Source organism: Theobroma cacao, chromosome 2 (assembly GCF_000208745.1).
Source record: "Theobroma cacao cultivar B97-61/B2 chromosome 2, Criollo_cocoa_genome_V2, whole genome shotgun sequence".
In the NCBI taxonomy this organism is placed as follows: Eukaryota; Viridiplantae; Streptophyta; class Magnoliopsida; order Malvales; family Malvaceae; genus Theobroma; species Theobroma cacao.
This window is the reverse complement of record NC_030851.1, coordinates 6,262,199-6,276,387: the sequence shown is the minus strand read 5'-3', so window position 1 is coordinate 6,276,387 and position 14,189 is coordinate 6,262,199. Positions and strand designations below refer to the sequence as shown.

General features: G+C 35.7%; 2 protein-coding genes across 6 annotated transcripts; one reads left to right on the top strand and one right to left on the bottom strand.

Annotated features, from left to right (window-relative positions):
• On the top strand, nt 1,191–7,916 carry LOC18608161 (fatty acid amide hydrolase). The gene is made up of 20 exons (XM_018115649.1): nt 1,191–1,526; nt 1,644–1,753; nt 1,879–1,939; nt 2,319–2,509; nt 2,590–2,719; nt 2,863–2,940; nt 3,035–3,182; nt 3,354–3,466; nt 3,557–3,632; nt 3,790–3,861; nt 4,050–4,101; nt 4,410–4,490; nt 4,578–4,661; nt 4,751–4,854; nt 5,018–5,110; nt 5,812–5,880; nt 6,262–6,326; nt 6,425–6,486; nt 7,532–7,627; nt 7,723–7,916. The coding sequence occupies exons 1-20, from the start codon at nt 1,448–1,450 to the stop codon at nt 7,783–7,785; spliced, it is 1,827 nt and encodes a 608-aa protein (XP_017971138.1). The 5' UTR covers nt 1,191–1,447; the 3' UTR covers nt 7,786–7,916.
• Nucleotides 8,230–13,733, bottom strand: LOC18608160 (phosphoglycerate mutase-like protein 1). Of its 5 annotated transcripts, none has more exons than XM_007042701.2 (10): nt 13,474–13,733; nt 12,400–12,461; nt 12,141–12,248; nt 11,901–11,980; nt 10,866–11,028; nt 10,424–10,498; nt 10,203–10,291; nt 9,534–9,653; nt 8,754–8,798; nt 8,230–8,644 (listed from the first exon to the last, which is right to left on the bottom strand). In XM_007042701.2, exons 1-10 carry the CDS (start codon nt 13,673–13,675, stop codon nt 8,551–8,553), a joined length of 1,038 nt encoding a protein of 345 aa, XP_007042763.2. In that variant the 5' UTR covers nt 13,676–13,733; the 3' UTR covers nt 8,230–8,550. The 5 variants fall into 5 exon arrangements, with proteins under 5 accessions (XP_007042763.2, XP_007042764.2, XP_017971139.1 ...); XM_007042702.2 differs by having other exon boundaries at nt 12,141–12,322; nt 13,474–13,557; XM_018115650.1 differs by lacking the exon at nt 13,474–13,733 and having other exon boundaries at nt 12,141–12,315.

The following is a 14,189-nucleotide window of genomic DNA, read 5'->3' as shown; positions in this document are numbered from 1 at the left end:
TTAAAATGATAAAGCACCAAACACCACTTTCATGTTTTCTAAACGCATAATGTACCTAGCCCATTGTGTCGTGGTTCGCAAAACTAGTTAGAACAGCAACACAAACCAGTGTCACACACCTCCCAAGGTTATAAATTGATCTAGGGTTAATATTAATTGGGGGCCCATCGACAACTAATGGGTCTAAGACACACCATGCCACTAATCTCACAAGACTATGGGCTGCGCGCAGCGAAGACTATATACAGAGCACAACTTCAAAGAAGTACTCAAATAAGATAATTTGTTTGGGATAGAATTTTCGTGTATAGTCATTTATCTATTTATTTTATTTACATTAAAACTTTAAGTTGGTCGTAAAATATTTATATATTTTAATTTTTGTTACCTACTTTAGTAAAACTAGTCCATTACGAAAACCTATTATAAATAGGATCTTAAGGCTTTAAGAATATGCATAGAATCTATTGCCCCAATAATAATTAGAACTGATAGGATTCAAGTAATTTTAGACGTTAGGCTATTAGCTTAGAATTTAAGTATTTATTTTTCTTTTGAGAATAATATATTTTTTTCCCTCTAAATCATTTTTTTCAAGTTTTGTTGATATTGCTTCGCTTTTTAAGTTCTAAGCTTGTGACACGAATAACTAAGCTAAAGAAGGCTGTGTTTTGAAGAATTTTTGGTCAATAAGAGAATTATGCCTATGAAAAATTAAAATTTAAGAGAATTTTTGGGTAAATAATGTGTTAACATTTCTTTTATTAAAATTTAAACATAATAATAGTTATTAAGTTGGGTGATAATTATTTAAAAGAATTTAAGATAATAAAAAATGATATTATTCCATGTCATATTAAATTTTTTGTTGAGGCTTCTTTATAGGCTGTGATTAACCTTTTTCATTTCATATGCTTTCGAAGTTTTTTTGTTGTTTTTATTTAATTATTGCTGTTTTATATTATTTTTGATAAGGTTGGAATTGAACCCTTTTACAGCTTCCATCAAATATTAAATAAAGAATTGAGGTGACATCTAAACATATGACAGAATCACACTTTTTCTCTTGTAAATACATTGAAATGTACATCAACGATTAGTACAGTCCAAAATGAGAAGCCATTAAGGTAAAAGGCACGGCGCTGACCTAACTGCCACCAAATGGAGTAGCTTTGGATAGGTTTGGACCCTACTCCCAACTCCAACCAAGACTTGAGAAAAGGCGGACGCACACTTCCCAACCAAACGACAGGCAATTCGTAACGCACCGAATGGCTTCCAACTACTTCACTTTATTATAGTAACTCAGTTATTGACTTACTCTCAGGACTCTCGACTCTCACCTTGCCAGTGCCATTCTTATAAAGACGTTACAAAGTCTCCCAGTAATCTAAACTTGTCATTGATACGTTCATTCAAAGAAGCAAGTCAAAACTCATTACCGAAGATGGGGAAGAAGCGGGTTATGGTGCCGGCCGAGAAACTGGACTTGTCAACCGTGAAATACGAGCATGAAGAAATCCAAGGTCTCATATAACGTGTTTTTTTGTTTATGGGAAGTGCGATATATCTGATCCTTTGACTTAGAGTTTGATACTAGTTTTGTTTTTTTTTTTTTCTTTTTTCGTGGGTCGGGGGAGCAGCTCCTCATTTGACGGGGTTGATGCTGAAGTTTTTTGTGAGGGTAATTGAAGCTCCAGTTATAGGTTCTTTCATCATTTCTTTCATGAAAAAGCAGAACAAGATGGTTGAGGTACGTTTTTGCTCCCCCCCCTCCCCTCTTTGTTTTTTTGCTTTAATTTCCTTATTCGATCAGTTTGAAATGCGTGTTTCTGAGGAGAATTTAATGGCGACTTTCAATATCTTTGGTATTTGCAGCTGTTGCAGAACACTGTGATACCGGAAGCACCCATGTTTAAACCTGAATTTCCTCCTCAAGGTTTAGTTTCTTATCGCCTTTTCACTTTCTTTTTATGTTAAATTGTACTTTTAGAAGAAACTGTTGTTCTTTTGATGATGGATGTACCTTGTTTTAATGTTAAATTACAAATACTGATTCTATATGTTAAGAGTAAGTTTTGACTATAGCTTTGGGTTTCGCGATGTCGTAATTGGTAAATTGGTATCAATAAATTTTGAAATTGGATACTCCAATATAGCCGTTGGCATGTTTTCGACAGTAATAATATTTGTTTGGTTTATTGCCATGAATTTGAGAATGAGAAATGTGAACAGAGCAAGTATCAATGGCTTTCATACATATCACTAATTTTTATATTTTAGAAACCTAACTGACCATATGTATGACATCAAATCAGAAATAGAACCTTCTGTTGTCATTGTGGACGAAGAAGGAAAACCTGAAGATCGGGTTGAAACGGCCTTAAAGTGTCTTCCACATTATGATCCTGCTAGTTACTGGAGTGGGGATTCTCTTCCATCTTTCCGGTACTGGAAGATTCGTGATTATGCCTATGCTTATAGATCTAAAGTTGTGACACCTTCTATGGTAAGTTGCCATTAATTGCCAGACAGCTGCTTTCGCTGTAAATCAATTACAAAGGGAAATACCCACTTTTGGGTTTACAGGTTGCAGAACAACTCATCTCAGTTATCAAGGGGTGTAACTATCATAAGCCCCCAACACCATTATTGGTTTCTTTTGATGCTGAGGAAGTAAGGAAGCAAGCTGCAGCTTCAACACAAAGGTTTGAGGAAGGTATTGTTGTATTATCTGTTCATGATGCTATTTAAGCCCTTTCATCCACTTACTATGGTTAATATAATGTTCTCCATGTATAAAAGTCTTACAAGGTTAGAATCAAAATCACTGAAATGGAACTGTGGCTGTGAGTCATGCAGGAAATCCATTGTCAATCTTGGATGGAATTTTCATGGCAATCAAGGATGATATAGACTTCTATCCTCATCCATCTAAGGGTAGATAAGCTCACCACTTATCTTCTAAAATCATGTTTCCTGAAATTTTTCTTTGTAGTGGCGGTAATAATAGATTTGAATTTTTTGATGACAGGTGCAACAACATGGATGCATGAGGTTCGTTCTGTTAAGAAGGATGCAGTTTGTGTCTCAAGATTGCGGAGATGTGGTGTGATTCTTATTGGGAAGGCAAACATGCATGAGTTGGGCATGGGCACAACTGGAAACAATCCAAATTATGGGTAAATTTGTTGTTTGCCAGATATATAACAGATGCTTATTTAGATGTGTGGTTTAAGTGATGTTTTAATTGACAAGTTATCTGTAGAACCTTTCATGAATAGCATAATTAACCATACAAATATCTAGGACTTACCTTTATTTACTTAATTTATCAATATATCGAGGTACAGAACAACCAGAAACCCTCACGCACCTGAAAGATATACAGGTGGATCCTCTTCCGGTCCAGCAGCACTTGTAGCTTCTGGACTATGTTCTGCTGCCCTGGGAACAGATGGTGGAGGTTGTAAAAGTTATTATGTTAGTTTGACTCCTGTTTATTTTATTTACAATACACTGATGTTCTGTGCGTAACTGAAAAAAAAAAAGGCAGGTTCTGTCCGCATTCCTTCATCCCTCTGTGGTGTAGTGGGCTTGAAAACAACTTATGGGCGGACTGACATGGGAGGGTAAGCTCTTGTTCTGTAGGCTGCATCACTGATTAATTTGATTTGTGTTTTCTGAAGACATATGGCAATTGTATGCTAAATATGTGATGCTCAAGCAAGCCTTTTTTAAGATGTTCAGGACTCACTTTATTGTTTTGCAATTAATTTATCTCCACAGATCGCTGTGTGATTCTGGAACTGTGGAAATCATTGGACCAATAGCATCAACAGTGGAAGATGTCATACTAGTGTAAGAATCTGTGCTTGCGAATAAGTTTTATAGTTACTGAAGTAACAAGTTGATGTACTCTGAGTGCTTAGACCATGCATATTTTGCATTATTGGTAAACTGAACGGTTGAAATTTCTGGTAGTGGTGGAAAATATTAGTAAAGTTGTATTTTCTTAATATTGCTAAGTGTGCTGCTGGCTTTTCCAGGTATGCAGCAATTTTGGGTTCCTCTCCTTCAGACAGAATCAGTTTGAAACCGGTAACTTTGAGAACCTTAGAAGTACTTGTTAAAACTTTTGAAATATTTACCTGTACTGAATTACTGTTCCTTAAATTTTCTCTACAGTTTGTTAAGGAACGTGTCCACTTACTTTTTCATGTTATGCAACTTTATATGTCATTTCAAGTATCTAATTGAATTAAGCTAGTCAGTCTTGTATGTTTTTCCTGACTTAGTAACTTTGCAAAATTAAAAGCTAACCTTGTACCTTTGAATCCTGATTGGCTGCACTTTACTTGCTGTGTTTGCATCTATTATTTAAGCATTATTGTATTGTATTTTTGTAGTCTCCCCCTTGTTTTCCAGTTTTGTCATCACTTGACAATGCAAACACTTTGGGATCATTGCGATTGGGGAAGTATACAGAGGTAGTTACCTCTCTTTTTCACTGAAGTGGATTGAATTTAGTGCTCTTTGTTTTAAAACATTTCTCAGTATACAGTGTTCCCTTGCAGTGGTTTAATGATGTACATTCAACTGATATCACGGATGTCTGTGAAGATGTTCTCAACCTTCTGTCGAAAACCCATGGATGTAAAGTAAGTTGGACACTATTGTTATTTTGCTCTTCACAATTTCTAGTGTTAACATACTCATTTCATACTGAACTAATGTTTTATGTTTCAAGACAATAGAGATAGTAATACCAGAACTACATGAGATGCGCACTGCTCATGTTGTTTCAATTGGATCGGAAACACTAAGCTCGCTAAATCCTGATTGTGAGGATGGGTATGCTTTTTTGTTTTTTAATATTTAGACTAACTAAAACTGGTATTTATGAACATTAATGATTAAAACTATAAAAGTATTTCCGAAATTGCAGTTATGTACCTTCAATGTTTTATTAGATTGTTTACTGATAATGGTCTCATTTCCTTTCTAAATACTGTAGAAAAGGTGTGAAATTAACGTATGATACTCGCACTAGTATGGCACTTTTTCGATCATTCACTGCATCAGATTATGTTGCTGCCCAGTGTCTTAGGTAAGGCAAAATGACAACAGTATGATTTGCAACTCTGCTGCTTGCTCTTGGGATCCATGGTAGCTACCCATATTGTGTGAAATGGGTTGCAGGCATCTCAAAATTTAAAAAATATGATTCAACATGTAGACAATCCTCAACATTTATGATCTTTAGAAGGGAAACAGCTTTCTCTTTGTTTGCAAATAATTACTTTAAGATGATAGAGTCATTTGAACTCTGGTTCCCACTTAAAACCTCCTGCTTCTAAAAGATCTGCCCTAGCATGCTGGTTGATAGATTGTCTATTTCTTAGTATGGAACTGTGAATTCTGTTTATCAGTATTTAAAAGAAAGGAAAGGGAAATGGAGAGGAAAAGTTAGGGACAAAGGAAAGGGAAATGCATAGTCAAACAAACGAAGAACGCTGAAGTTGATGAAGGAAACAGATAAAGGGGCAGCATTGCATTGAAATCTTTGATTCGAATCATATGTTAATTTTTAAATCTTATTTTGCTTACCATTGGCAGTTTAATTAACAAAAAGAAAAGTAGAGAAGAAAAGAGAGAAAAGAGAGGGGGAGATATTTGGCATGTCCTATGAAGATTCACACTCTTATTATCTAGAACAGATATTTGATGACAGCTTGTTCCCCCTTCATTGATTAGAAGTTGAATGCATTTGTTGCTTTCTACTTGGTCTGACTTGTTTCAGCCTTTCAGACGAAGGATAATGCACCATCACATGGAGATCTTCAAGAAGGTTGATGTTATAGTGACCCCAACTACGGGGTATGTAAGTTTAACCCTTTAACTTAATTAATGAGATTGTAATCAGATGACGCATTGCCATTTGCCTGCAAATTCTGTCAATGGACTGGTTCAAGCCTTTTCTTTGAAGAGTTTGACCTTTAATAATTTGTCTGTTTAACTAAGATATGCCATTCTTGGCTTAAGTAGTTAAGTGTGAGGCTGGGAGGTATTAGCAATTCATTAAAAATGCTGTAACTTGAAAACTACCATACACCATTTTGTACATTGCTGAAGGAACTAATTCTTCGCTCAAGGTCTGCTGCTTAGAATTGATTCTTACTCCCACGCATAACTTACACATAAGAAGTTCCTTCTGTGTAATCTTTGAACCAAATGACTAAGCTCTTTTTCGCACAACAGCATGACAGCACCACAAATTCCACCTTCTGCTCTGAAGCATGGAGAGACAGATATGCAGGTTACAGGTTTGTTGAGTTATAATGTTATCATCATTATATGGAGTCGTTTACATATACTCTTGCATTTTTTACCATCCTTTAAATTGTGGCTCACTCTGTATCAGGTTATCTCATGCGGTTTGTTATTGCTGCTAATCTTCTTGGTCTGCCTGCCATTACTGTCCCTGTAAGTGATATGCATTTCTTTCCTCCCTAATGATGTGATCTTAAATGTATCAATTGGCAAGATAGAGAAGGGCGAAAAATACCGTTCTCCCCGTTGAATATTTACTTTTTAAATGGCACAAAATTTTAGGAATAAGGTATTTTGTTCTTTGTTTTACAATTACTGTTCTTAAAAGTTTAGAGGAGCTCACCGAAAGTTAGTATTTCAAATGAAAGGTAACATTGTAAAAGGTTTTTTCCCTTTTAGGAAAGTGGATATTATTTTGAAACATCCTAAAATAGTAAAATGAATATTCAATTTGGAATGGAGGAAGTATTTCTCAATTTTGGTGTATTGGAATGGAGCAGAACATCTTCCTCTTTTCATCTTGTTACAGGAACCTCTGTTTTCCGGCTGCATTTTCTGCTAAGAATTTGAGCATCTTACTTGAAACTTATTTTGAAACAAGATGGGTTCCAAAGTCTCAGTGAGCATGGCCTTCATATTCGAGGTCCCAAAATATAGCTTAGTGTTTGGGATTGGGTTAGGCATTGCTAATTAACAGCTTAGAGTTTAACAAGAAAAAACTCAAAAGTAGGGAAAAGTGGACAGTGATGTTTACTGGAAGAAAGGGGAGGAAAAAGAAGGAAAAGAAAGGGAGTGAGACAAGCTGTAGCTAAGTCAGGGTCAAGCTAGCCGTGGGAGAACTAGGGTGTGGGTGTGTTTACTTTAAACTTGTCAAATTTTCGTGTTCAGGCCGGACCTGGAAGCATTAACCGGCTAGAAGGGTGGGTTGTACCATATTTAACCCTGACGAATGCTTAAGTTTTGCTGTTGTGAAACCATTACAACTTTTATATATAGTTTTTGGACACTGCCCCCAACTTGGCTTTCATCATCCGGCTCATTTTCATACGACTATATGTATAAAAGCAAAATCTGAAAAATAATTAATCATGTGTAAATCAAATAATATCCTTAGTTGGTGTTGTGTATGGATGAGTGAGTCTCTGTTCTGTTTTATGACTTATCTGAAAAGTATTATATTCCGTTGTGCTGATTTCAGGTTGGTTATGACAAACAAGGACTTCCAATAGGCTTGCAACTAATAGGGCGTCCATGGGGTGAAGCTTCAATTTTGCGTTTGGCTTCTGCACTAGAGGTACAAACAAAGTTTTTATTTCTTGAAAGAGAATGCTCTCAACTGTGCCTGAGGTGCATGGCTAGTATGCTAAACCAATCATCTCATGCTTTCAGGAACTTTGTGGTAAATCCAGGAAGAAGCCCGCTTCCTTCTATGACGTTTTAAAGACGGAATAAAAGCTTTTTACAGCTCGAGATGCATGGGCTATGTTTTATTGCAGATCCGTGTCAGCTCTTTCGACTATCTTGTATGATGTCTTGAAACAACGTTACTTATTGCATGTTTGGACAAGCTGTCTGTTGCCATATTCACAAACTGTTGCTAGTTGTCCAAGCCTAAGGGTGGCGGTGATCTTGAATCTCACCGAGCAGTAAGCACCCAATAAACATCTAAAATCTAAAGCAGTCGTCCTAGGCAAAAAGCTCTGGAAACTCTTACGTTCAAACTTTTGAGTGTTTCTTTTTTAAAGAAATAAATAATTTCCGCTATCAGGATACAATTGACATTGTCAAATTAATATTGAGAAGAGGGATAAATGGTGGGAAAGAGGAGGTCAAGACAGCTAATAGACGATCTGCTACTACAACAAAATAACTAAATGCATAAAAGAAAGATTATGGTTGATCAGTAACAGATAGAAGGTAAAACTGATGGGAATGTCTACATTGAAAAGTCTGGTAAAACATGTAGATGGTTGAGATCTGAGGCCTGTTAACCTCTTCGCCAAACAGTAGGAATATCGTTTAAAGTCTAGTGCATCTCAATTGCCACCATTGAATTTCCTCACCCACATGCTGAAATCACCATACCTGAAGAGAATCTTTAAAGTATAATAACAGAAACCATATCTGGTTATGGAGTTTCCAACAATGCGATTACTTAATCACAAGCATTAAACATAATGCTCAGACAAAGGAATTTGTATCAGGTCCTCTTTTTTTCTAAGCCTTCTCATCCACAACATCACTTGGGAGATCCAGTCCCGATGGAATCTTTCCTGGATAATTGGTTGCCGAGGGATCTAATCCCATCATACTAGAGAAAAAAGGGGAGTCAATAAGAAGCATGAAGAATCCAAATGGGTGTTCATAAGACTTTAAAACAAGATGAAACAGAAACATGTTTGTGTTTTATATCAGCTTACCTTCTGTCAACAATGACCAAGGAGCGAAGCTCACAATTTGCAAAGCTGTCAATACAAGGTAGAAGAGTTATTTCTTTTGGAAAGAGGTAACACCTCATCGTAGTTCTAATTGTCAACTAGATTCAAAATTTAAGTATTATTTTAGTAAACAAACTTCATCACATGAGATATTATACTAAAGGTTAACTCTGTTTGGTTGCCATACTCCTTTTAGCTCGTTAAAAATCTTCATGCCCCTTCTTTTCTGGTGAAAAGCACCAGCACTCTATTTTTGGTTGAAAGTGCCTTTAGGTCAAGAAATTTTTACTACCTTAAAATGCTTTCAGATGTAACCAGAATTGGTCAAACACTAAAACTGTAAAATTACTTTAAGATTCTGGCTTTGCAGCATCAAATGTGACCTGGGTGCAAAATTACGTTCTTTTGAAAGGCCAACATTTCAATGTAACTAGTAGCAGTAGTATGAATGCAGTAATTTGCACATGAACCCATGCATTGATAAGCATGCAGACACAATCTGAACCCTTTTTAATCTTTATGAACCATATCTATGCAACAGATGTGAAGCATATTATAAAATTAAAAGTACCATTATGTAGCAGTTTTCAAGCTCAACTGGAACTACCAAGGACATCTTTTTGAAAGGATTGGAAATAAAGAATAAACTGCATCTTGTACATAGATTAAGAGTGCACCAAAAGCTACCAAGCCAACAGTCATGTTTAAAATTGTCTAGCCAGGATTCACCAGCTACAATGAAAGGCACTTGAGGATACTTACTGCTGGCATATCTCTTTTTTCACCAATGGGTGACAATCATTTCCAAATGCACTTAATGTATGAAACAAAAACCCACTATGGGTAACAATCGCTATCTCCTTCTCTTTCCGTGTCCACAACCTGCAAAGTGAATAAAAAGAAGCCTAAGCATGCTTTGTATGCCTACATCATGTTAAGCATCTACTGCTCCTATTAGCTTTCCGTGGATGGCATTGTCTCCCCAAAAGACACAGAAATTTTTTTAAAAAAAAGGGGTTCTTGCAAACAATAAGAACTTCAAAGAAACATCTTTGTTAGAAGTTAAAAAATTGCAAAAAAAAAGTAAATCAAGTAAAACAACAGAAGATGGGATCAATTAGATTGATTTCCTTGATGCAAAAGTTTTGAAATTTATTTTTGATGACAGTACTTGAATTAACTGTATCAGAAACTTATGTTGCAAGAAAATTCTCATATAATGCAACAGCCATGTTGTTTAATGTTAATCCCGTTGCTTTCCAGAATAAGTTACATTAATTCTATTCTGAAATCTAAGATGATTTCAAACAGTGCCCGAGTTAGAAGTAGTAGTTTCAATGCCCCATCCAATTAGGGTTTTCTTATGCTCATTTTAAAGAACCAATGACTAAAGGAGTGATATAACCAATTAAGTGCAAAAAAGGTATGCACCAGTTCAGGAACTTCAGCCCCCTGGCCGCGACTTCCTCTTTTGTCTCCCTAACGTCAGCCTTCCACCACGTGTCCTCATCACTTTCTATCTGAATAGCAATTCAAAAGACACTCAACATACACTTTTGAAGATTACCAGAATCTGGCCACATTTGGTTCAGATATCAAAAGTTGAAACAATAGCTTGTTTACAGGTGCATCTTAGAAACTGAATTACTTGCCAGTGAGAAATCAATTGCAGGAAAAAGAAACTGATAATCACTGATATTTCTCCTCTTATCACAAGGATGGACTCCCTGAAACCAAAGAAAAAAAATTTGCATTCAGGACAAGAGAATAAGCCTTGAACTGTAACAATTGAAGCAAAGAATCCCATGTCTACAATATGTTTAACAGATCAAAGCATAAAAAGAAAATAAAAATGCACCCTGGAACATGCTTGCACCAAGAGGTATCACAAATCAAAAATTGGGCAATCAAGGAACTAGCACATTATGAGATCCATAAGCCTATAAGATTGATAAGATCAATGCATGCAATAGATGCTAACTGTCTTTCCTGGTTAACTATTTTCAATTCCAGCAATCTTAAGGTCAATAGTGTATCCAATAATGATACATCAAGAAGGAATCGTTACTGCAAGAAAATTAAAATGAGACTAACCAAATGTTCTCGACAAAGTTCTACCGCAATGATTGGTGGGCAGTTTAGACTTGAAATTGCAGCATGGCCACTGTTTCCTGCATTTGCCACCATAAGTGGTACGATATCCATCCTATCTGTATAACCTTCACCACCAAATACCCCAACAGTTGTTTGCAATGTCCTACAGTATAAAGTGACCATAGTCAATAAATACATGTCTAATAATTTATTGATGTCTTTTTACAAACCATAATTACACTTCTAAGAGGAGGAATGATACTAAAATTTATGACTCTACATGCAATAAAATCTGTTCACAAAATTAATATGGAACTTTGCTGATACTAAGGTTTTACCAACTCAAATTCTAATAATAACTTCAATATCTAGTTGAAAAAATTTATAGCAGACTAACATCCTCTTCAATACAAAAAGCCATAGCTTCATTTAAGACCAAATGACATAGACAATATGGATAAATCAGCCATGAATACTGGGCCAGTGTAATAAACCCAGCATCACCCTCAAGTGCAAAGAACAATAAAAGATTTGGAATTAAATTTTGTGCCCACAATGACCACAGATTAACACTAGATCTAAATATGAAATTACGAGGCACCATTAGGATTCCTCGTTTTGCATTCTGCTTTACTTAACTGAATGACAGTTCCCATGAACAGATAAAAGTAGCTAGAAGTAAAATTCTTACGAGAACGTTCCATAAAAAAATTGATTATTGACTATCAGCCATAAAAGGATACATCCAAACCAAATTTAAAAGCTATAGGCAACATAATATAATACAGAGAACCTAAAAAATTGAGCAAACAACTTCAGGCCCAAATAGGAGAAGACGCAGAATCTAGATTAGATTCCTAGGGTTCCCCCTCTTCAGCAAACATATATTGGAGAATTCTGCACATCAGAAACCCACATGATACATAAAAGGTCCGACTTCATGCCCATTAAATTACTAAATTCAAAAAACAGGCATAAGAAAACATATAGCCAGGAAATATTCTTGACAGGAATATAAAATGCTGGCACCCCTACCTTAGCAAAGGGGATGTAATGACTAAATCAATCCTCTTAGCTAGGCCACATTCATGGACATGCTTACGCAAATTATCAACCTGAAACATTACCAATAACATGGCTTCAATGCTTCATACAAGATTCCTCTTATAAGTGCAAGTTTCTGCCTTTGGACTACTAATAAGAGCCTGATCTGAATGAGGTTAAATTTAAAATGTGCCTACAGACGTACATAAAAACATAATGACTGCTACTTACCTGTTGCCAGCCAAGAGGAGTAATGTGTGCATCAAAATATTCTGGAGACATGTATGCTTTATAGTTCTTATCTCCCTCTACATTGTGGATCCCCTGAGCATGCCTCACCTGGATGTATTGTTTTATAAGACCACAATGCCTTGATTTGCGAGCAAAAGCCAAGAAAGAAAGCAATCTTGAACCTTCAAACCAAATATATACCAGCTTCAAATCTGCAGTGGATGTAGCATATAAATTGAAAAATAAATTTGATACCAACCAGGTGAAGAGTTTTGCAGCGGTGCATTGGGAACAAACTTAGGCCAGCAGTGGTATCCATTTCTGAGACCAAAAATAATATTATAAGTTAGAGTTAGAATACAAAGAAAAAAAAAAGCATGAAGGAAAATCGAATGCCATAAGAAGTCCAATCTGAACAAGGATTTCAAGACTGCATCCAGTCAATTGTATGCTTATGTCAGCAGATCAAAATATTCAGGCACAATAGCAAAAAACACATGCAAGTTTAATAGCAGAACTAACTCAACAATCATGTATGGTGTAAGGCAGAAACCCATGTAATGCACCATAAAAATAGGAACTAACATGGTGAGCTCCCACTATATTAGGGGCTCAACTGAATCTCCATTAATATTTAACAATAACCAAGCTTGAAAACACTGGGTCAAATCTAACTTTTAGGTATCCTACTGACTTGAATTTCTCCCCAAACTTATTGTTCTCTTTTCTTAGCCTCCAAATTAACACCTTAACGTGTGTATACCAATTTGACAGCAACTAGGCCACTTGCCATAATGACAAAACCCCGATTTCTTAGTTTTGCGTCTATTATGAATATATATAAGAAACACAACGAGACACAGAGCCAAAATAGTTAAAAACTTGAAAGCCTATCTTCTAATAAGTTCAATGACTACTGGATCATTCAAAAAGCTAATGAATTTACACCAGAACCGACAACCCAGAAGCCAAAAACCATCAAAAATAATTCAAGCTTGTATCTTGAAAGAAAGACCACAGATTTCTACCAATTGACAAACCATCGTCTCCTCAAACCCACCCCCCCCCCCCCACCCCAAGAAAAAAAAAGTCATCAATATGCGTCGTCAGAAAAACTTATAGACTAAACCAAAGGAATCCACACTGAATCAAACCAGAAACATAAAAAAAAGTAAACCATAAAAAAGAGGACTCGTGGGTACTGATCAAAACTGGAAAACCCCACATTATAACTAACAGCAAGACGATCCACCTAGGAAAAAAATGCATCAACCAAGTTAGCAAACATAAAAAATGAAAATGCTTATAGGTTTAGGTGGATCTGATAACTAACCAGAACGGGAGGGAGAGAGCGGGTGAAGAGGAGAGCAACGGAGTGGAGACGAGGTTGACTGGGATCTAACTGGAATAGTAATAGAAGCAGCGGAAAAGAAGGAAGAAGAAGAGGCGAGGAATGATAGAGAATTGCGTTGACGACGTGGCAGCTCGGGAGTGTAGTTTATGCCAATAAAACATGGTGGTGGTCCTAATAACATTTTTTGTGTTGTGTGTTCATTATGGAGTTTTGAGTTTGAGCTTTGCCGTCTGTCCTGGCCCCTTTGTTCTTCGACCCTCACATCTGCGTAAATTACAATTTAGATTCAGTTTTGGTACAAGCGATAGTATTAAAGTTACAATTATTAAGGGTTTCAATTTTTTTAATGTTTTTAGAATTTTAAAAGATTTTCTTACTATCAAAAAAATATTTTAAAAAAATTTAAATTTTAAAGTAAAATACTCATCACCCGTAACTTAAAAATATAATTCTATAATCCACCCTAAAAGTGTAAACAATTGTGATAGAGAATATGAAAATATCATTTTTTTATATTAATTTGAAAAATTATTGTTATATAATTTTTAAAAAAATTCAAGAACTTCTCTCCAAAGGGGGGAGCACCAGATCTGGTGCTACCCAAGAGAGAGAAGCACCAATCAGTACACTCCTGATTTCTTTTATAAAAAAATTATATAATAATAATTTTTAAAATTAATAAAAAATAAAATTAT

Coding starts and splice junctions, on each gene's coding strand:
- LOC18608160 (XM_007042701.2), bottom strand. CDS start 13,675: ATGTTATTAGGACCACCACCATGTTTTATTGGCATAAACTACACTCCC. Junction 11,981..12,140: donor CTCCTCTTGGCTGGCAACAG/GTAAGTAGCAGT, acceptor GTAATGTTTCAG/GTTGATAATTTGCGTAAGCA. Junction 11,029..11,900: donor ATTACATCCCCTTTGCTAAG/GTAGGGGTGCCA, acceptor TTTATACTGTAG/GACATTGCAAACAACTGTTG.
- LOC18608161 (XM_018115649.1), top strand. CDS start 1,448: ATGGGGAAGAAGCGGGTTATGGTGCCGGCCGAGAAACTGGACTTGTCA. Junction 1,754..1,878: donor AGCAGAACAAGATGGTTGAG/GTACGTTTTTGC, acceptor TGGTATTTGCAG/CTGTTGCAGAACACTGTGAT. Junction 1,940..2,318: donor ACCTGAATTTCCTCCTCAAG/GTTTAGTTTCTT, acceptor ACATCAAATCAG/AAATAGAACCTTCTGTTGTC.